The sequence below is a fragment of the Nycticebus coucang genome, chromosome 21 (genome assembly GCF_027406575.1).
Source record: "Nycticebus coucang isolate mNycCou1 chromosome 21, mNycCou1.pri, whole genome shotgun sequence".
NCBI classification, from domain to species: domain Eukaryota; kingdom Metazoa; phylum Chordata; class Mammalia; order Primates; family Lorisidae; genus Nycticebus; species Nycticebus coucang.
Genome location: NC_069800.1, coordinates 33,078,263 through 33,100,219, shown reverse-complemented (window position 1 = coordinate 33,100,219; position 21,957 = coordinate 33,078,263). Strand labels below are relative to the sequence as shown.

Genomic DNA, 21,957 nt, shown 5'->3' with positions numbered 1-21,957 from the left:
ATAAGGTAAAATTTCAATTCTTTTGATTCTGCTGAGGTTTGTTTTGTGTGCTAGAAATATGATCAATTTTGGAGAATGTTCCATGGGGCGATGAGAAGAATGTATATTCTTTATCTCTGGGATGGAGTGTTCTATATGTATGTATCAAGAACAGTTGTTCTAGGATCTCATTTACGTCCCTTATATCTTTGTTTAATTTCTGTGTAGAGGATCTGTCCAGCTCTGTAAGAGGAGTGTTAAAGACCCCTGTTATTATGGTATTATGGGATATCATATTGCTCAGACTGAATAAGGTCTGTTTCAAGAATCTGGGAGCATTTAAATTGGGTGCATAAATATTTAGAATTGAAATGTCTTTCTGTTGTATTTTTCCCTTGACCAATATGAAGTGACCATCTTTGTCTTTTTTTTTTGATGAGTTATGTAGAAATTTTATTTCTAAGCTCTTCAAAGATTATTACAAACACAAATAATGTATCCTTCTAAAAGTGTTCCAATTAAATCAAAGGCACATCATAAAGTAAAGTACTAGTGTCATTATGAATTCTTTTAAGTTGTAATATTTTCAAATTATGTTATTTTTAACCATTTACAAAGTTCTGTAGGTCACATTTTAAATGTGTTTAAGGACATGAAATAATGTAAAATTTTTTTTCACATACAATTACAAAGTAGACGAACATAAGAATACAAAGGCTGATTCTGCTTCTTAGACAGGGGCAAACTAAAACACAACGTTCATCTTTCCAAACAAGTTTGCTAAGAAACAGCTCTCATGTTTAGTGTTAAAAACAAAACAATCTTCTCATTTAGAAAAATCAAGACATCTTTTGATTTGTAAAGCCTATTCTTCTCCCCCAATTGTAACTTTCTTGTTCATTTAGAAATTGTAAATTCATGAGAAAAGAGTAAATTTTGTTATGATATAAAAATCCTTGTCAGGAAAAACCATTACAAATATTGGATTTTTTTTTTTTAACAAATAAAATGTTTTCCTTCCTAAAATGTAAACATCCAGTAAATAAAATAGACCTAATATTCCAGGCATAGCAACAGCAGTAATTTACTTATGAAAGATGTCTGTTTGGTATATCTAGTGGTAAGGTTTTTTCTTAAGTATAAAGTACTTCACAAAAAAATTCAGGCTATTATTATTTAAAACTCTACTCCTTCACTCAGTTTCTTTATTTGTAGTAGAAACTCATCAATTCCTGTGGGATTTTGGCTATGGGACCTGGCCACCGGAAAGGACTAAAATATCTAAAAGTCATTGGCTGGGGAAAGTGTTTTCTTGAGACTTGGAGGCAGTCATTCATCACTTTGTACTTGAAGGCATTCCTCAGAGAACTTCTTCCCTAGAGTAAAGCACAGGATCTGGGCTCCCGGAAGGGGTTGCTTCCAGCTGGAACACCCACCAGCAGGGCATCCTTGCAGGCATTCTGCGTGCAGTACTGCTGAAGCTCTGCGGCCGCCTGAGAGACCTTGATGCGCTCCACGCCGGCCACCAACTTGAGCTGCTCCACCAGGCGCTGCAGGGCGCTCACGCTGGCCCCGGAGGCCATCTTTGTCTTTTTTGACTTCAGTTGCTTTAAATCCATATGTATCTGAAAATAAGATGCAACCCCTCTTTTCTTCTGAATTTCATTTGCCTGAAAAATTGACTTCCAACCCTTATCTCAGAGTTTTAATTTGTCTTTTGAAACTAGGTGTGTTTCCTGCAGACAGCAAATGGATGGCTTGTGTTTTTTAATCCAGTCAGCCAATCTATGCCTCTTCAGTGGGGAATTCAAGCCATGAACATTTATTGAGATAATTGATAAGTGTGGTAGTGTTCTATTCATCTAATTTGTGAGAGTCCATTGCTTGGTTTTACCTTTTGTATCATCAGTGTGGAAGTTAGGTTCGGTTCTTTAATTGCTGAGTTCTTACTTTGCTGTTGATCTATTGTGGTGGTCAGTGTGTAGAACAGTTTGAAGTATTTCCTGTAGAGCTGGTCTTGTTGTTGTGGCAAATTTCCTCAATGTTTATATATCAGTAAATGATTTGATTTCTTTCTCAATTTTAAAACTTAGCTTGGCAGGAAATAGAATTCTGGGCTGGAAATTGTTGTTTAAGTAGATTAAAGGTAGATGACCATTGTCTTTTTGCTTGGAAAGTTTCCTTAGAGAAGGCTGCAGTCACCCTGATGGATTTGCCCCTCTAGGTCAACTGGCACTTACTCCTGTGGCTTGAAGAATCTTTTCCTTTGTCTTGACTTTGGACAGGTTCATCACAATGTGTCTTGGAGAAACTTGGTTAGAGTTGAGGTGACCTGGGGTCCGAAATCCCACTGAAAGGAGTGCGTCAGAATCTTTGGTGATATTGGGAAATTTTCATTTATAATATTCTGTAGTATGGCTTCCATTCCTCTGGGGCATTCTTCTTCCCCTTCTGGGATACCTATCACTCATATGTTTGAATGCTTCATAAAGTCCCATAATTTTGTCAGTGAACATTCTGCTTTCTTGCTCTTCTTTTCTGCCTCTTTAACTATCTGAGTTATCTTGAGAGCTTTGTCCTTTACCTCTGAGATTCTTTCTTCTGCATGGTCTAATCTGTTGTTGATAGTTTCTCTTGCATCTTTAAGTTCCCTAATTGACTCTTCAGCTCTGCTATATCCTTTCTATATTCTTCATATCATTCATCTCTTATTTGATTCTGTTTTTGGATTTCCTTTTGGTAATTTTCCACTTTATCAGCAGTTTCCTTTATTGATTTCATCACCTGTATTCTAAATTTCCTTTCTGTCATTTCTAACATTTCTTTATAGGTGGAATCCTCTATAGTAGCTACCTCGTGGTCCCTTGTTGGTGGGCAGTGTTGCTCTGGACTGGTTTTTCATGTTGCCAGGATTTTTCTGCTGATTCTTCCTCATGAGTGATTTCTTTTATCTGTTTCCTTGCCCTAATTTTCCTTTCACTTCTTCTTGCTCTTTAAGTTGGCATGCCTCTGGCCTAGGTTTTCGATGAGTCCTTTGGTATGAGACCAGAAGAATGAGAAGGTTGAAGAGCAGGAAAGGAAAGAAGAAGGAGGGGGGAAGGAAAGAAAAGAAAAGAAAAATGAGAATGGGTGGGGTGGGTAAAAGAGAATATTGACAAAAAGATGAGAGGTGCAGAAAGAGGGAGACATAGCAATATGGGTATACAGTAGGGTACTTTGACCCAACCTTAAAAACCCCAAACCTCTGGGGGTGCCGGGTTGGCTGTTCCCTTGAGGTCAGCAGCTCTTTGCTAGTGTGTTTGGACCCAGTACCCCACCTCCACCAAGTAGAGAGGAAAGACAAAAATGCTATAAATCAAACCAAAACAAGCAAACAGAAAACTTTACAGGATAAAATATGAGGAAAAACCAAATAATAGGGGTATATACACTAGCAGAAATGAAGTTCTAATTGTTGAAAAAGGCAACAGTGGGAAATTATATTTAAACTAGAAAAATGGAGAAAGAAAAGAATGAAAAAAAGGAAAGAACAATGTATAGCAAAAATGTTGATATTAAAAAACAAAACAACAACAACAAAAACCTAAAACAAAGCAATATATATATCTTGCTGAATATTATCTGGGCAACAGGTGATCTTCTGGGGTATGAGGTGTTAAACACAATGCTGATACACCTGTAAGAGGTGGAGACTGGAGGCCTCTGCTGATTTCTCAAACCCCGCAGGCTGGAGAGCCTAAATCTCTCAGCCCTCTTAAAAGGTTCTTTAAACTGCTAAACTTGGCTAAACAGAAGCTTTCTCAGGAAAGTGCTTGTCACTTCGATCACTCCTGAAGTTGCTATCCACTTACCCAGTGTGCAAAACCTGTCTCACTCTATACCCATGAGGGCTAAGGCTGCAAGGTGTCTCAGTCCCTGCCTTTAGGCTGCTCAATTACTAGATTACTTGATCCTGCCCCATCCTTGCTCTGTGACCCTGAGGGTGGAGCTTGCTGGGGCAGTTCTCCCACAATGGCTCTGCACGGCCCATAGCCAGACACTATTAGCTCCATCTGGCTCAGTGGCTCAGTCTGGGGCTATAAGGTCCTCCGCACTCTTGCCCAAATTCTCCCAAGGTAGTTCAACTGAGTGCCAAGTCAAAAAACCGAAAACTTCTCATAGGTAAGGCTTTTCCAGTTTGCAATCTCAGTGCTGCTGTACTTACAGCTCCTGGCAGGATTAGACCAAACGAACACACACAAACACTTGCTTTCCACTGCTTTTGTCCTCCTCATGGGATCCAGAAGTCCCTCACTGACTCCCTGTGTCCTCAAAGGGACATTTATGGGCAGATCCCACCAGCCAGAGATGCCTGGAGTCTTGTCTCCCCAGACTCACAGTGCCCAGTTCCAAGGAAGCTGTTACCTGGCCGCCATCTTGGATAATCTCCCCAGGGACAGGGTTTTTGATGATTAATATGTTCACATTACTGCCTTGGAAGGAGCCAGATGAAATTGTGCTTGAAGGAATTAAAGATCTTTATTGCACAGCCAATTAACTGCCCTGGGTAGCAGTGAGGTTTCTCCTAGTATAGGGCTGAAGGTGATGACCAGGCTTAGCAAGAGACATATTGATTAAATAAATGTGTGCCCCACCTGTGGTGCCTCTTTCCTGGACACACCAGTTTATTCTCCCAGAGAACCAGAGTTTCTTTTTTTTTTTTTTTTTTTTTTTTTTTTATTGTTGGGGATTCATTGAGGGTACAATAAGCCAGGTTACACTGATTGCAATTGTTAGGTAAAGTCCCTCTTGCAATCATGTCTTGCCCCCATAAAGTGTGACACACACCAAGGAACCAGAGTTTCTTCTTCTCTGGGGTCCAGCTGCCCAAGCTTCTGCCAGGGAAGGAAAAGAGACAGAAGTTGTGTTTGTATTGTCACTTAACAGGGCACTAGCAACCATAGAGGCAATGTATGCCTGATTGGTAGACCTTGAGAGAGGCTGACCTGGTGACCAGAGGCATGTTGTTCCTGGGAGGCATGAAGCATGACCTTTGCTAAGTGTCAGCCAGTAGTAACTTATATGAAGAATGCACACTATGTCGTGGGTGGCCCCAGACTTTTGTTTTTAAATGTGAGCAGACCTTTCCCCTACAACCTGCTTTTCCTGGGGCCTGGTTGCCTCCCATCACAATCTGCTTTCCCATGTGGCTCCTGCATCATTTACAAATAGCTCCACGTATGTATGTTCAAGTCCAGTGTCCAGTGTCCCCCCATCAGCATTTCTCTTTTTAGGAGAAGAGAAAGAGTGAGCACTAGAGTACCTCTGGGTTGATTCTCTCTGGTTTCCCTGGAATCCCAGAGTCTGTCTGGATTATGAGGCCCCTTGGATAGGATGCATTTTTGGCCTATGAGAGGAGGAGGAAAGCTACCTTTCCTGTAGCTTAAGATTCTATTGGGAGGTCAGACACAGCTTAAATGGTCCTGTAAGCATTCATAGTGAGGGTCTACTCCTTCGGACTCAGGAGTGCAGTCCCTGAGTGCAGTTTTCTGGACGAGTTAAAATCTTGGGGCAATGTTTTGTCTCCAGTGTTAGCTGACGTTTGTGCCCTTAAGCAAGTCATTTCCTTATTTGGAATTTGTATTTCCTTAGCTAATAAAAGGAGTGAGTTGAATTTCATAGCCTTAAAAGGTCTTTCCTGGTTTGGTATCTTTCCGGGGTATGTTGAGTGTGTGTCTTCTTGAGCATAAGGGAGAGATAATAATTAAATTGGGAGGATATGTTTCAAAGCCATTATTTTCCCAAAGCAATTGAATTCATTTTAAGTTTTCTAAATACCTCCTACATTGTACGTCAAGTCTGGAATTGGTTTTCATGCCTGAGGGCCTCACAGAGCCATCTCTTCTCTTATTCTGGCTAAGAAAATGAATCTGTTTTGCTAAATAACATTGATTTTACAATACATAACAACATATGTATTGCAAACATAGGTATAAAATGTGTATATATCTTAGCATATTAAAAGTACCTTAAACTTCCCATTAATTAGTCTTGAGAAGAAGAGTAAACACAAATACAATTAATTACCTTAATACGAGCTGGAGGGACAAATAGTCACCACACAAACAGCAAATTTCATTTAAACAAACAAGATCATTTTGAAATGAAGGGTTCACATCAGCAGTATAGTGGTTCCCTGCTTATTTGCACCTCTCTCCACTCCTGGGAAATAAGCTGGTAGCTGGAGGCTGATTGATAGCATGAGCGGCCACTATTCTAACATACCTTCAGCAAATTCCATCTGTTTCACAGTTGAACTATTTAGAAGTCAGGGCTATCTAACCTGTGGCCTGCAGGCCACATGCAGATCACTTGAAGATTATTTTGCTTATCTGTGGTGAAAAGTACACAAGGATTTTTTTTGTTGTTCATCAGCTTTCATTAGTGTTTGTGTATTTAATACATGGCCCAAGACCACTCTTAACTTTTCCAGTGTGCAGCAGAAAAGAAAAAAGATTAAATATCCCTGGTTAAGATGGATGCTACTCCACTCACATCTAAATATACTAACATGATATAAAAAATTAGCAGGGAAAACATTTGAACACTGTGATTAAGGTTCCATATGTTAATTTTTTTGATAACAACTTAACACTTTTATTCACTGGAAAATCTCAAATACAGACTGATATATATATATATTTTTTTGTAGAGACAGAGCCTCACTGTACTGCCCTCGGGTAGAGTGCCGTGTTGTCACATGGCTCACAGCAACCTTTAACTTTTGGGCTTACGTGATTCTCTTGCCTCAGACTCCCAAGCAGCTGGGACTACAGGCGCCCACCACAACGCCCGGCTATTCTCTTGTTGCAGTTTGGCCGGGGCTGGGTTTGAACCCGCCACCCTCGGCATATGGGGCCGGCGCCCCACTCACTGAGCCACAGGCGCTGCCCCAGACTGATATTTACAAAAGTATTTTTCAGTTAAATCTGGATGAAAGGAGGATAGTATATTTTAGGATAAAAAGGAAAAAGTGGATGAATTCTATTGACAGGCTCGACTGGTACACAGTCTACTCCTAAAGAATCTTCTGATTAGGAGGAGTCAGGACAGGGTAATAAATAAGAATATAATTATGATCATACTTATAAAAATGTAGATAAACTCAAAATGCTTACTTGCTTGGCTCACTTGCTTCCTTTGTAAGGTAATTTTCTAAAATCAGAATTTATAAATAGTTTTGCTTAGACTACAATGCTTTTTGCATTTTCTGAGGATACTTTCTGAAGGTAGTCTGTTGGGTGGAGATACAAAAAAATGTTGGTTTAAATTTTACTATTGGAGAAACAAACAACAAACAAACTACTAAATAAGCCCTTCTCTACATTGACCAACTATGCATGGGTCAACTTGACCAAACCAAGTTATGCGCGAGTGTGCATAATCAAATTCACAAGCTCGTCCTAGAAAAAGTGCTATCAACTTCAGTGCTGAATATCACTATAGTCACTTCCAACTATTCCCCTTGGGAAGATATGCACTGACACCAGCACCTAGCCTACCCTTCAAAGCACTTTTTTTAAAAGATGAGCTTACGAAGACAGATTCAGAAATGCCATTTGTGCAGCCAAGAGATGTGCTGTTTTGCAACATGCAGGAAAGACTGTCAACACTTCTAAGACTATGGGGATGCTGAGAGTCTGGGGGTCACTGAGTCTCTGATGTTAAATTTTCCCGATGATAGCCCAGGACAGAGATTTTTTTGCCCCAGTTGGAGACAGCTACACTGTGAAGAGATCAGCATTCCCCAGTCCAAAGAATGAAAAAGTGGGGGTGTTTCTCCATAATAAATCACAGTGGCTGGGGTTTCTAAACTTCTTGCAAACTGTTCGATATCACTCATGCATTCTGACCATGGTCATGTTCACAAACCGTGAGCAGAATGGGCCCTTCCAATATCCCTGCAAGGTGGACAGAGCACATTATTTTCATTATCCTCATTTCATTAAAGCGAGACTGAGATACAAAGAGAAAATATCCATGAGTTTAGGACATGAATCTTAGAGTTAGGACCCAAACCCAGGTCTTTGGATTCCAGGTAGAGTTCCTTTCATAAAAGAGGATGTGTTCTAGAAAATAGTTCAGGCCTTAGCAGAATGGCCACATAGCCTATGTTCATTTTATTGCCCATGGAAACCTCTACTCTCTTCTCTGCCCCCAGGGTCCAGAAAGTGTATGCATCCCTCATCTCAGGATTGCCTGTCTTCACCCAATAGAGTGATTAGCTTTCAAGCTTCAGTAGGAAAGAGATTTTGGGGTGGGGGGGGTCTTTCCTTTGAGATGACATCATTACAGATAACCAAATCAGGCTGGCTTGGTGGCAAGAATTTTTCTTTTTTTTTATCTTTTTTTTTTTTGGCAGCCAGAATCCTAGAGAATGTCCTGGGAATGAGTGGTAAAGCTCAAACTCTCCTTCCATGAGGCTGTAAGGCCCACACTGGTGAGCTCATCTTTGCCATTTCCATTGTATCTGAGTACCCTTTGTCCCAGTGCCTTCCTCTGTAGCCTTCTTACTGTCCTGCACTGATAAGATACAGAATGACATAAGCATATTAAAAGTATCTTAAACTTCCCATTAAGTAGTTTTGAGAAGACTAATTAGAGGCTGAGTCCAGATAACCATCCATGGCCTCTACTTGGCTATTTATGTAACTGCATACAGCTTGAGAACTCTGATAGCTTCTGCCATTTTGTTTTGTTTTTGAAATGTTTTCCCACACAGTAGGTAATCAGTTAGCTGTCAGCTCCCACTGTCCTTGTTTGATCCCATTGGTGTGGTTTGTGCACAGCAGGTGTGGGGTCAATGTCAGCTGCTGCTCCTAGTGGCTAGTCCCCTTGTCTGTGCACATGGCAGGTGTCAAGCAGATCTCGTAAACGTCAGATGCTGCAGCTTTTTAGTCTCATTGCATGTGATGACTTAGAAGCATCCAGCTCCTGGAGGAGGGACATGAATACAGATGCCCTTCCCCACGCAGACTTGGTTGACGATAGGCGATGCTGAATTGGAGTTTCCAATGGTGTGACACCCGCGGGTCACTTCAGCTTGATACAGTCCACTTCCTCCGTGGGCGGCACCCCGCTGGCTTTGAAGTCGAGGTCGGCGCTGGACTTGCTGCCCTGGTTGGGGGAGCGCCAGTGGAGCAGCATCATCTTCTTGAAGTACTTGATAGTGTTGTTCTTGACAGTCACAAAGCACACGGTGTTAATGATGCTGTTGCTCATGGCAATGCACTCGACCACGTAGAAGGCGGTGAGGTAGTGCTTCTCCTTGACGAACACGGCGGGGAAGAAGTCGCGCATGATGGTGAACCCATAGAAAGGTGTCCAGCACAGCACGTAGGCGCTGAGCACGCCCATGAGCACCAGCACAGTCTTCCTGCGGCAGCGCAGCCGCTTGCGCACCTGCTCTGTCTGGAACCCGGGCACTGCCTTGAACCACAGCTCCCGGGAGATCCTGGCGTAGCACAGCGTCATGATGAGCACAGGGCCCACGAACTCGATGCCAAAGATGAAGAGGAAGTAGGACTTGTAGTAGAGCTGCTGGTCCACAGGCCAGATCTGGCCGCAGAAGATCTTCTCCTGGCTCTTGACCACGAAGAGGACGGTTTCTGTTGCAAAGTAGGCCGAGGGGATGGCAATGAGGATAGACACCATCCAGACCAAAGCGATCAAGAAGGACGCAGTTTGATAATTCATGCGCGGTTTCAGGGGGTGGACGATGGCAAGGTATCTGGTGAGGGAGGGAACACAGCAATCCTAATAATGATACCATAATGATAATGTGAGCTTGGAAAAATCATTAATTTTTAACTAACGCCAAACATACACTAAAGCAGACAAAATGGCATAATGAATCCCATGCTTCATGTTACTTTACCAACATCATTTGGAGTAGTGGAAATAGCATAAGCTTTGGGTCAAACCAATTGGCTTTGGGGTGTGGGATCAATTACCCCATATCTCTGAGGTGCATTTCCTCAAATGCAGCCTGAGATAACATGATGCCTACCTTATAGGGCTGCTGTGAATATTAAAAATAACAATTTTTGTAACATTCTTTGTACATAATAGGTTTTCAAGAAATATTTGTGGCCCATTTATTGGGAGTCCTATTATTCCACCTTGGGTTTCCATCTTGCCATTCTGCCCAAGAACATAACACTCTCAAAGCTCTTCATTTCCAAATAAATCACAGTTTAGAGGTGGAGGAAGGGCTGTGTACAGGGCTTCCTCCCCGTCCCATGAAGTGTCATCCTGCATTTCAGAGGCACAAGAGTCAAGCTGGGTTTGTGGTAGAATCTCAGGACTCTAACAAGAAGTATATATGTCTTGCCCAAGTTCATGTTATGCAGGAACCAGACTCCAGGCTCCTAATACAAAGCTTTTATACCCATCCGCCTAGACTCTCTCATGCTCAAATGAGTTAGCAGGTGAAGTCACCTTGACCCCATAAGGATTTCCCCTACTCTTTCCAGTAAGCTACACTGTCTGGGAGAGCCCGGCTAGGAAAGACAGTCTGGAGCTCTTCGTGTGAAATACGCTTATTTGCATGTGTCAAATACTTTCTTTCCAGAAAGACCTAATGACACCAGTTTACATACTTTGGTGCCCTAGGATCATTTTTGTGCATTTTATGGGGGATGTGGAGGAGTGGTGGGAGAATGTGGAGGAAGGTGAGAGACATCATGGTAAGAGAAGACACAAATAAGCCCTGGAAATCAAAGTGTACCCCACACCTGGAACTTTAGTGGCTGGGGCAGCTAAGAGCAGGAAGCCCTCTGTAGAAAGTTCAATTCCACTTACCTTTCCTTTGTAACCAGACCCTTTTGATCACTTTCTCAGGTCTTCGGCTGAACTAAGAAGACCTTCTTCTATGTTATTTCTTCTTGTCCCTGGCAATATTTCTGCCATGAGGTTGTTTTATCTTCTCTGGCCTGCCTCCTGCCTGCTGATAACTCTGATCCCTTGAATCCCATTAGGAGGGCCCATCTCTTGCTTGTGGCATTGGAAGATCTAGGATGAAGCTGGATCCAATTGCAACTACTAACCATTGTACCCCAGCCAGGTGTATTTGTATGCAGAGTGGTTGCTGCTGGCCTTGCAGAGTTAACCTGTGCCTGCCTGGGTGGTACCAGCCTCACAGGTCTGGCTCACTCTCAACTGGGGCAGGGACCCTTCACAATCACTGTCTTTCTGTTATGACCAAGTGAATTTGTGTCTTATTGCTGCTATAACAAATGACCATGAACTTATTGCTGCTATAACAAATGACCATGAACTTAGTGGCTTAAATGATACAAATCAGAAGTCTGACATCGTTTTCACTCTGCTAAAGTCAAGGAGTGTCAGCCAGGCAGCATGCCTTTCTGGAGGTACCGGGTTGTTTTTTGTTTTTTTGCCTTTTCTATGGATGCCTGTGTTCTATGGCTGGTGACATCTTCCCTGTTCAAAACCAGCAGTGGCCAGTCCAGTCTTTGTGTCACAAACTGCAGTATAATTTCTCTATTCTAATATCAGCCAATTAGCAACCTAATTCCATCTGCTACCTTAATTCCCCCTTGGTATATAATACTATATAACATTCAAAGGTTCTGAAACTTAGGATGTGGATATCTTGTGGTATGTGTGGTGTTATTAGTTTGCTTACCATATTTAGTCAAAAGTCCTTAGATAATGCAGAATTAGTTTGAGGCTTGATAATTCTCTCTCAATCTAGTTCCACCACGGACAGTATCTCAATACCCATGCCAATGGGAAATCCCACATTCCAGCTTATTCTGTTGTCAATGCTTAAATTCAAATTCTTTTTCCATTCAATAACATCATCTTCATTCTGTAGGATGTTCTAAAATTCAGAATTGTCATCAAATATATCAAAAAATAGAACAGGCCCAGGAGTAATTCGGCAGACCTGGATTCCAGCTGGATACCTGAACCCATGCTGTGCAGTTGGAGAAATCACTTATGCTTGGGGGGACTTAGTTTATTCCTCTATGAAAGGGGCATAATAATAATAACCTTACTCTCAAGCTTTTTGTCAGGTTCTGAAAATGTAAATGACCATAGGCACATGGGAAGCTATAGTATGTTGTTTTTTTTTTTACTTTTTTGAGACAGAGTCTCACTCTGTTGCCGTAGGCTAGGGTGCTGCAGCATCATCACAGCTCACAGCAACCTCAATCTCTCTTGGGCTCAGGAGATCCTCTTGCCTCAGCCTCCCCAGTAGTTGGGACTATATGCACCTGCCACAATGCTTAACTTTACCGTTTTTAGTAGATAGGGGGTCTTGCTCTTGTTCAGGCTGGTCTGGAACTCCTGAGCTCAAGGGATCCACCTGCTTCAGCCTCCCAGAGTGCTAGGATTACAGATGTGAGCCACCACACCTGGCCTATAGTATGTTGTTTAAACTGACCACTTCCTGTGTGAGAAGGGGGTCTTGGAGGTGCACAAAGGTGAAAGCCTGCTCTCCAAACTAAGCGTCATCAGAGCCCGAGAGTTTGGCATCCATCTTTCTTACCATTTGCTTTATTTCTTGATTGGTTTAGAACCTGGTTGGAGAGGAGCAGCACTATTTACCATGCTCTTGTATTGTAAGTCCTGACAGTCCACATGCTGCCTCAACATCTTTGAGCTTTGTGGGGCCCTGAAGGCTGAGCTGTGAGTTCCTCTGCTCTCACCAGAAATGCCCTCCACCCAGCAGGAAGAGACACCATCCAGATTCCTACCCTAATGGGTTTCTCCTCCCTGCCAGTGCATACAGTGATTCCAACAAGTCCATGAAATTCTCCCATGGGTACCAAGGGTTGTCCCATCTTCTTGTTCCTATGAAGCTTGCCTGTCACAGCCCCTGCTGGTTCACCCTGCTCCTGGTACCACCCTCGTGTGGCCTTGTATGACATTCAGTGAGCACATATGAGTAATTAACTGCTGTCAGTCTCACCTGCCTGGTGTCACCTGTCCAATGTCACTCGTTTAGTCTTCTACTATTTGAGGTGGGAGGATCCCCCTTCCTCAATGGAGTGAATATGAGGCAATCAGAACAGCACCATTAAACCTCTACGTCCTCTCCACAAAGCAGTCCCAGACTGTCACATAATGATCACATCTTCCTTCAAGCTACTCTTGTTCTACCTCTTGAGTATTCTTTATTTTTCATAAATACTAGTGTTTGTGAGGAGGAAAAGCTTTTTGAGGTCAAAAACTGTACCTTCTACCCATTTATGTTTCCATATACAAACTGGACACATGGCAGGACTCACAACCTGTTGTGTGGCACTACCGGGTGCCAGCAGATGCTTCCAGTGTCCCTCCCCTGTCACTTTAGTGCACACCTGTCCACTCCTACCTGCCAACACCAGTGCTTCTTTGCCTAAAGGCTTTTTCTGGCTTCCTGCACAGCACTTCCAGACTGGCGCTTACCAGTGACTCACGAAAGAGGGTGTGTAAGTACCTTAACTCCCTCCCACTCCCTGCTCCTGGGTCAGCCTACACGGCTCTGAGTCCCTCAGCAGGAATAAGCTCCAGTTGCCCACAGTGAAGACTTGCTCAATAACATGATGTGATATCAAACCAGGCATTCTGTATTGACTGCCTCCCCTGCCCTGTCTCACTCCCCATCCCCTGTAGAAACTGCCTGCTACCCGTACATAAATTCCTGTCTTAGAGTTTGTTTTGGGGGTAAACCAAACTAAGACACAGGTATGAGGCCCTGTGTGAGGCATGGTGGAGTCAGGTAAATAGTTATGTGCTTAAAATACATTGTACTTTGGAAAAGACTGTATCTCCCTATATAAAATGAGTTTGGAAAGATAAGTTGGCCTCAGATTACAAAGGCTCTGGAATGCTAGACTCATGATTGGGCATGCATTCTGTAAGCAATGAGACTTCCAGAGATTCTGTAAGCAATGCAATGCTTTAGGAAGATCCATCAATGGTATATTTGGATACTTAATACAGATGAGTATAGATTTCAGAGGACAGTCAGGAGCCCCTGGGAGAGAAAAGACAGGCTAGAAGAGCATGATAACACACAGGCATAAGCCTTTCTGGAGATAGAAAAATAGAAAACATGATTATTGTGCTTTGAATACACAAGTCCAACTATGATTTGCTAAGAGATAAGGCTGGAGGGGGCATTTCCAGGATGTGGTGCAGGGCTGAACACAGGGGTGGGAGAGTAAGGTAAAGGAGCGGGTAACTCTTCCCTGCTTGCATGACTGAGAGAATGATGGAACTGCTGATGGAGCTGGGAAGCTAACTGGGACAGAGTTGACCTAGGGTCAAAAAGGAACCACTCTGTTATCTGTTGTGTTGTAACAGAGTGATTGCAAGAAACTCCAATGTTACAAAAAAAAAAAAAAAAAAAGCCCCAAATCCCCAACATTATAAACACACAGATCTCAGTAGAATAAAGGGGATGGTAATGATGATGATAATAGTACTAACTCTCAGGCAGCGCCTGTGGTTCAAAGGAGTAGGGTGCTGGCCCCATATACCAGAGGTGGTGGGTTCAAACCTGGCCCTGGTCAAAAAAAAAAAAAAAAAGTACTAACTCTCACACTAATGAGCATTAGAATCACTCAAAGAATTAGATAAAAATACAGATTCCTGGACCAGTCCAAAGGAATTCCCATGCAGGAGGCTTGGCTGGGGCCCAGGAATCTGACTTTGTATAATTGTATCAAACTATACTTTGTACTGTTTTCCCTGGGGACTTTTGTGCAGTTGGTTGACAGTCCCGGTTTCATAAGCACTGGTTTCAGGGTTAGAGAGCTTGAGAGTTGTCATAGAATCATTTTCCCTGCAGGAATTATGTTAAAAAAAAAAGGAAGGAAGATGATTCTTGCACCTATATGTGTATACCTATTTATTACCAAAATGAAAAATATAAACTGCTTGATTAAAAAGGACAAGGGAAAAATGCAAGAGCTGAGGAGAGGCAAAAAGAAAAGATGCTTAAACATATTATCAAAATAAGCACAGCTCACAATGGCAGACAATAACGAAAAGGAGGTGACACCAAATGCCCCTACCTAACAGAGCCACCATCAGTGGCTGGTTCGAGGCTGGCCTACAATTGTCACATAAATAAAATGTGTGTAAGATTTGTCATGAGCTGCTTTTATGAATTTATAATAGAGCAAGGGGGCTCAGTGCCCGTAGCACAGTAGTTACAGTGCTGGCCACATGCACTGAGGCTGGCTAAACAACAATGACAACTGCAACAAAAAAATAGCTGGGTTTTGTGGCGGGCGCCTGTAGTCCCAGCTATTTGGGAGGCTGAGGCAAGAGAATCACTGGAGCCCAAGAGCTTGATGTTGCTGTGATCTGTGATGCCACTGCACTCTACCGAGGGGCTACATAATGAGACGCTGTCTCAAAAAAAAAAAAATAAAATGGAGCAAGGGAGTACAGTGTAGGGGTATATGGCACACCTCCTGGGTGAAGGGCTCAACTGTAACTTGGACTTTACCTAACAAACGCAAACAGTGTAACATAATCGTATGCACCCTCATATTAATCTGAAATAAAAAATAAAAATAAAGTCAACTTTGCCATAAAAAAAGTAGAATAGAGCAAAGGCTAGATAGGAGGAATAAGTTCTAGTTCCATAGGACTACAGGGTGACTACAATTAACAAATTTTCAAATAGTTAGAAGAAAGGATTTTGAATATTCCCAAAACAAAGAAATAATAAATGCTTTAGGTGATGGATATGTTAATTACCCTGATTTGATCATCACGCATTGTACACATGCATTAAAATATCAATCTGTACCACAGAAATATGTACAATTATTATGTGTCAATTAAAATAAGAAAAAAAATATAAGTAAATAAAAGAAAGGAAAAAATAAAATAGAGCAAGGATTTCTAGAAGATTTCATGCAAATGTATGCAAATGAGCATGGAGATGTATGCAGGAAAACAAAAGCAAGCATATCCCTACCTCTTTTCTTTAAACCCTGTTATCTTATTTTAAAATCAGCTCTGCAACAAAGTCACTCAAAACAAACTATATGATTGCTTTTCTATAATGTTAAAGAATAGGTAAAACTAAACTATGAAGATAGAAATCTTACTAGTGGTTGCCTGGGGTGGGGGGATTGATGGGAAGGGGCTCAGGAAATGTTCTAGGTTGTGGAAATGTTAGATATCACTGTCTCAGTGTGGTTACAGGAATACTTGGTACAAAACTTGATCTTGATTGGAAGCTCCCCTGGTTAACTCTCATGTGGCTTCTAAGTAGCAGTTGCCTGAATTCTCCACTTTTGTCTTTGGTGGATACGGCACATCATCACATGATATGCCTGTATCTGAGACAGACATGGTATCTGAGGGATGGGTCAGCACCAGGACACTCAGAAGCCTGACTCTTACTCACATGGGGGAAAAATAACAGAACTGAAGAAATAAGGTCTCCTCCTGCCCCTGGAAAGCATTCATATCTAGAGCAATGGCAGCCTGTCAGAACTGAAGTGAGGAAAGAGACAGCCTGGCCCAGCCCCCCTATCCACCCATACCCAACATCCTCACCTGTCAATGGCAATGGCTAGCAGGGCATTGGTGGAGACATAAAGAGAGACTGTGCGCAGGTAGTTGACAGAGGCACAGAGTACATGGCCGTGCTCCCAGGACAGCTGGCGTACCACGTAGTAGTCCATCTCAAAAGGACAGCAGATAATGGCCACCAGGAAGTCTGAGATGGCCAGGTTAGCAATGAGCAGATTGGTGAGGTTGCGCAGCTTCTTATAGCGGGCAAGGGCGGCAATGAAGACAAAGTTGCCAATACCACAGACCAGCATGATGCCTGCCAGCGCCATGCCAATGACAATCTTGGCTGCGAAGAAGGTTTGAGTCTTGGTCACGTCCTCACTCTCATCCAGCGGGAGGTCATAATCACCATAACTGAAGTTGAAGGGAGGGGAGGAGGCATGGTCTTGGGGTGGATTAAAGTTGGGTGCACAACTAGTGTTTCCATTCTGGGCTGCCATGGTGGCTGCTCTGGAGAGGTGTGAGAGAGGTGCAAGGGGTCCAAACACTCTGAGCTGGGGAGTCCAGACCTTCTGCTCTCATGAGGTCAGTGAGTCTAGCACCTGGCCAACATCCTTGGGGGGAAGTGATTCACCATCCTGGATCTGGAAGGAGACACAACGAGACGATGGCATGCAGAGGAACATCTGGCAGCATTCCTCAAGTTCCCCAGGCACAGAACACCGAACCTACTTCCCCCAGGGTGCAGGGGTGAAGAGTCATGAGATCTGGAAGCTGGGAAGCACTCACTGGCTGCCCAGCTGTCAGGAAGGACTAGGTATAGGTGGGATTGGACGCTCCAGAGATGCCAAGAACAATGTGCACCTGTGCCCTTTTTCCAGGGACTGGGGCCTGTCTGCCCATCACACTATCTCCCTACCCCAAATGCATGAGCCCCCACAAGGGTCTTCTGGAAGTTCTCCAGGGCTGCATACAGAAGCTGGCTCAGGCTTCTATGGCAGTCACAGCGTTGCACCACCTGTTGGCCAGGGACAAGGAAGCAGGAGAGCCAGGACTTGGCAGTCTTTCCCCCAAAGCAGGACAGGGCTTCCTCTGTCCTGGTCCAACCATGGACATGGAAACCACCAAATCCATTTTCACAGGGACAGACTGAGTTATCATGGGCCAGTTTTTTATGCTCTCCACTTCCCAGCTTTCCTGTAAACCAAATTTCTGCTGCCCAGTCTGGGGCCTGGTGCACAGTGGGGGCTGAATGGGTGAGTGAATGAACAAGGATCCCAACCAGGCTGTATAGGTGAGGGGCAGTGGTTGGGAGGGAGTGTTCCTGCTGTTCTCCTGCTCTTTGGGAACCAGCTCCAGAAAGAAATGCTTTGTCTGCCTCCCCTCCTCCCCACCAGGCCCAGTTCTCAACCCAGAGTCAACCCTGACTGGAAGCCACTATGTCTTGTCACCAGAGTTTGTGCCCTCTGGAAGAGGTGGCCACTCTAAAACCAGGCTTCACTGAAGTCAGTCTGCAAGGCTGTGGGGAGAAAGGGGGGTGGGAGGCTTATCCAGTACCAGAAAAGCCCGAGGGCTGAGCTGTCCTTCACTGCCTAAGTCCATTATATCCTCTGTGCCAGTATCCCCATAGGGAAAGAAATAATCTCTGAAGTACTGAGCCCCCAGAGACAGGGTGCCACGGGCTACATGGCAATACCGAGGGGCCTGAAAGAGAACCTGGATCCCAACATTCATTGAAGGGGGCCCTGGTCGTCCAGCTGTGTGGCCTCTGGGCACATCCGGCAATGACTCCCAAGTGTGGGGGCAGCGAGACCCTGGTAGCAAGAAATGTTCTTGGTCTGCCTCTGTAAGGGAAAGGAGCCACTGAAGTACAGGACTGCAAGGACCTGTTCCTCCAACAAAGCACAGGAGTCGTGAGAGTCGCAGGGACACCCCAACCTGGGACGCGTTCCAGGGAGAAACCTCAGGGGTCAGGTTCAAGTTACGGCGGCGACCACACTAGGGCGTGTTTGCCCTCCACGTCGCCTTTCCGTCCCCGGCGAGATCCTAATCTCCACAGACACTGGTCAGCTGGAGACCGAGGAGCTGGAGTTCTGTCTCTTTTGCCTTATACGCTCCGCCGCTGTCCCCTGACCCAAGATGAGAGGGTGCGCGCCTGGGCTGGGGCGGTTCCGGCCCCGGCCCCATTTACTCAGGATGTTGTACGCCGCCCTGTCCCCGTCCCGGACCCCGTCCCCATCCGCGTTCCTGTCCCCGTCCCGGCCCCGGCCCCATTTACTCAGGATGCTGTACGCCGCCCTGTCCCCGTCCGCATCCCTGAGCCCGGCCCGGCCCTGGCCCCATTTACTCAGGATGCTGTACGCCGCCCGGTCCCGGTCTCTGTCCCCATCCCCGGCCCGGCCCCGGCCCCATTTACTCAGGATGCTGTACGCCGCCCAGTCCCCGTCCTGGTCCCCGTCCCGTCCCCGTCCCGGCCCCCTTTACTCAGGATGTTGTACGCCGCCGGATCCTGTCCCTGACCACCTCGCTCCGGCCGCAGCTTCCTCACCTCTCCTCACCTACCCTAGCAGGGACCGGAATCGAGTAGAAATTCAGTCTGGAGAAGCAAAGTCTGCGTGGCCTAGGGCGGGAAGAACACCGAGGCGAGGCGGGGCTGGGCGGTGGCGGTGGACCATGCGGTACGCGGGACTTTTCCCGCAGACGCCTGCGGTCTTCTTCTCACGGTTTAGGGAGGTGCCCCTCTGCTCGCGCTCCCCCCGACAATTTGGCACTCGCTCCCTCAGCCCAGCTACCCTCTGGCTCCCTGCGCCCGCGGCCACAAGCTCCAATCCCCGCTGACCGCCCCCTGCCCGGTCCTGGAGAGCCAAGAGGGGATCTTTCGGAGCCAATTCGCCTCCTGAGACAGTGGCGGGAGGCAAAGCAGCCCAAATGACCCTGAAAACAAGAGGGGGGTCCGAGGCCCTGGCCCAGGCGATGCCCCCGCTGCACCGCGGGAGTCTCGACTGCGCGGATCTGAGCCCTCACCTGCCTCGGTGTCCCCTCCCCGGTGCGCTCTGCGGCGGGGTGGGTGGCGCGGGCCGGGGCGCTGGGTTTCTGCCCCAGGGACCCGGACCTGCACTCGCAGAGGCTCTGCGTGAGGGGGGATGTCCTTTTCTTCCTGGCGCCAGCGAGCTTCACCGCGCGTCTCAGTCTCGCTCTTCCAGGGTCTCGGTCTTTCAGCTGGAGTTGGCGCTCCGCCCCCGCGGCTCTTCCCAGAGCCTGAGACCAGGCTCCGCCCCGGGGTCCCCAGCCTGCCTCCAAGCCACAGCCGAAGGTGGCTGCCTGGCTCCCTCACCCCACCGCATGGGGTGGTGCGCCCCAGGGCGTTGCGCACCCGTAGCTCTTGCTGCGCTGGCGCCTGTCCCGGGCCAGCAGACGCTCTGGGTGCGCAGGATTGGGACTGTGGCACGAGACTGAAGGTCTAACAGTGTTCCCCACCGCTAAGCCCCAGAGAATTAATGACAAGTTGGAATTTGGACTCTGCCTTGTCAGTTCTTTCCGGTTTTCAAGAGAATCTGGAATTTGAGAAATTTATAAATACCTTTTGGGTTAGTGAAACCAAAAACCTTGTGTTGGCCAAAGAGAATACATTTCAGAGTAGATACACTTGATGGGGCTGCCAATTAAACATTTGTGGATAAACGAACTTGAAACCTCTGTGACATTGTGTGTTGTGCCTCTCCCTCCTTAAGAGGACCTAAGCCCGTTCTCCCTTTTTGGCATCTCCTCAGTCTGACCAAAGACAAGAGATCCAGCTGTGTGCCCTCCTCCCAGCTGCGGATGGGCTGATGGGGTCCGTGGTCAGGGCAACCTCCAGATGTGGAGGCCAAACAGGTTCTATTGTTTAAGGAGGAGCGTTGAAGTGGACAGTACATGCCCTGGACACATGTGTGTCTCTGTGTAGTGCAGAAAGCTGAAGGCTGTGAAGAAGAGAGCTTCAGCCCTTTGGTGGGGTTGAGGGTATGTGTGTCAGGGTGTCCTGAGCTGCATGTCGTGACTTTTGGTGCCCAGAGGAGATGCAGGGCAGGTCACCAAACCTACAGCTGCTAGAAGAGGGGAACAGAGGGGCATCCCCGCACTGAGGGTGGCAGGAGTCACCCTGATACTGGGTGTGAATGCAGAGGAACCTGGGTGGGATTGTGTGTGTGTGTGTGTGTGTGTGTGTGTGAGAGAGAGAGAGAGTCTCACTCTATCGCCCTGGGTAGAGTGCTGTGGAGTCATAGCTCACAGCAACTTCAAACTCCTGGGCTCAAGCGGTCCTCTTGCCTCAGCCTCCCAAGTAGCTGGGACTACAAGCCTCCACTGCAATGCCCAGCTATTTTTTTTTCTATTTTTAGCAGAGATGGGATCTCACTCTTGCTCAGGCTGGTTTCAAACTCCTGAACTTAAGCAATCCAGTGAGTAGGATTTTTGAGAAGGGCTGAATTCCAGCCCAGGTAGACAGAAACTGTAATGGACAAACCCCAATGGCAGCTCTCAAATTGGAGTGTGTATCAAGACTGTTCTCAAAGTACACATGCATGGATGGGCTCAATGCTGGTAGATTCTTATTCCATGTATCAATAACACTTTCTTGGCTTCTTTGAGTATCCATTCATTGCCAAGCTTCCCACAAAAATATGAAAAAACAATATGAAAACTAAAAATACTCTGATGGAAATTATTGCCTATAAGAAGCAGACCTCAGTGAACACTGCCTCAAAACAGCAGAATATCTTCCCAGAAGGGTGGCATTTTGTTTTCTCATTTGTAACGTTAATATCTTTTTTTTGCAGTTTTTTGCTGGGGCTGGGTTTGAACCCACCACCTCTGGCATATGGGGCCGGTGCCCTACTCCTTTGAGCCATAGGCACCACCCTATAATGTCACATATCAACAAAGATGGTGTGAATACTTTTCCTTCTTTTAATAAAAAATTCAGTTTGGGCCTTTTCTCTGTATTTAATTCAGTTTGGACATTTCTCAAATTTCTACTAGTTGAAAGTATAGAAGCTTGGAAAAGAAAGTTAAAATCAGTGACAAATTGAACATCTGCTTTCTGAGGACCGGCTGTACAGAGCACACCTCACTGGTCATTGTAAAGCTTTGAAATGTGCAGCATGGGGTGCAGCTGAACAGGGGCAATGATGCAGAAGAAAAGAGATGCCTTGTTCAGGGAGAGGGAAGTAGATTTTGAGAAACTACATACCCACTAAATGGCCTGAATCACACACACAGATATCCTTTTAAGCAGAAGGTATCTAACTAGCATTTAAGTCCAGGAACACTTTTGCAGGGATTAGAGGAGGGGCTGGAGCGGCTTATGGCTGTCCACAGTGTGTAGCCGGTGGCACATTTTTTGGTCTTTGTATTGCTTTGGTTTTGAACTGGGAATAAAAACTCCAAGGTTGTAGCTCTAAAACCTTA

General features: G+C 45.3%; 2 protein-coding genes across 2 annotated transcripts; both read right to left on the bottom strand.

Moving 5' to 3' along the window:
• Positions 1 to 419: 419 nt before the first annotated feature.
• Positions 420 to 1,562, bottom strand: LOC128573792 (guanine nucleotide-binding protein G(I)/G(S)/G(O) subunit gamma-10-like). The gene has a single exon (XM_053574204.1). The coding sequence runs from the start codon at positions 1,560 to 1,562 to the stop codon at positions 1,356 to 1,358; it is 207 nt and encodes a 68-aa protein (XP_053430179.1). The 3' UTR covers positions 420 to 1,355.
• A 7,440-nt stretch (positions 1,563 to 9,002) lies between these two features.
• PROKR2 (prokineticin receptor 2) lies at positions 9,003 to 19,650 on the bottom strand. Its single transcript, XM_053574507.1, has 3 exons — positions 19,537 to 19,650; positions 16,555 to 17,156; positions 9,003 to 9,748 (listed from the first exon to the last, which is right to left on the bottom strand). The coding sequence occupies exons 2-3, from the start codon at positions 17,010 to 17,012 to the stop codon at positions 9,052 to 9,054; spliced, it is 1,155 nt and encodes a 384-aa protein (XP_053430482.1). The 5' UTR covers positions 17,013 to 17,156; positions 19,537 to 19,650; the 3' UTR covers positions 9,003 to 9,051.
• Between the last annotated feature and the right edge of the window lie 2,307 nt (positions 19,651 to 21,957).

Coding starts and splice junctions, on each gene's coding strand:
- LOC128573792 (XM_053574204.1), bottom strand. CDS start 1,562: ATGGCCTCCGGGGCCAGCGTGAGCGCCCTGCAGCGCCTGGTGGAGCAG.
- PROKR2 (XM_053574507.1), bottom strand. CDS start 17,012: ATGGCAGCCCAGAATGGAAACACTAGTTGTGCACCCAACTTTAATCCA. Junction 9,749..16,554: donor CTAGCCATTGCCATTGACAG/GTGAGGATGTTG, acceptor CTCCCTCACCAG/ATACCTTGCCATCGTCCACC.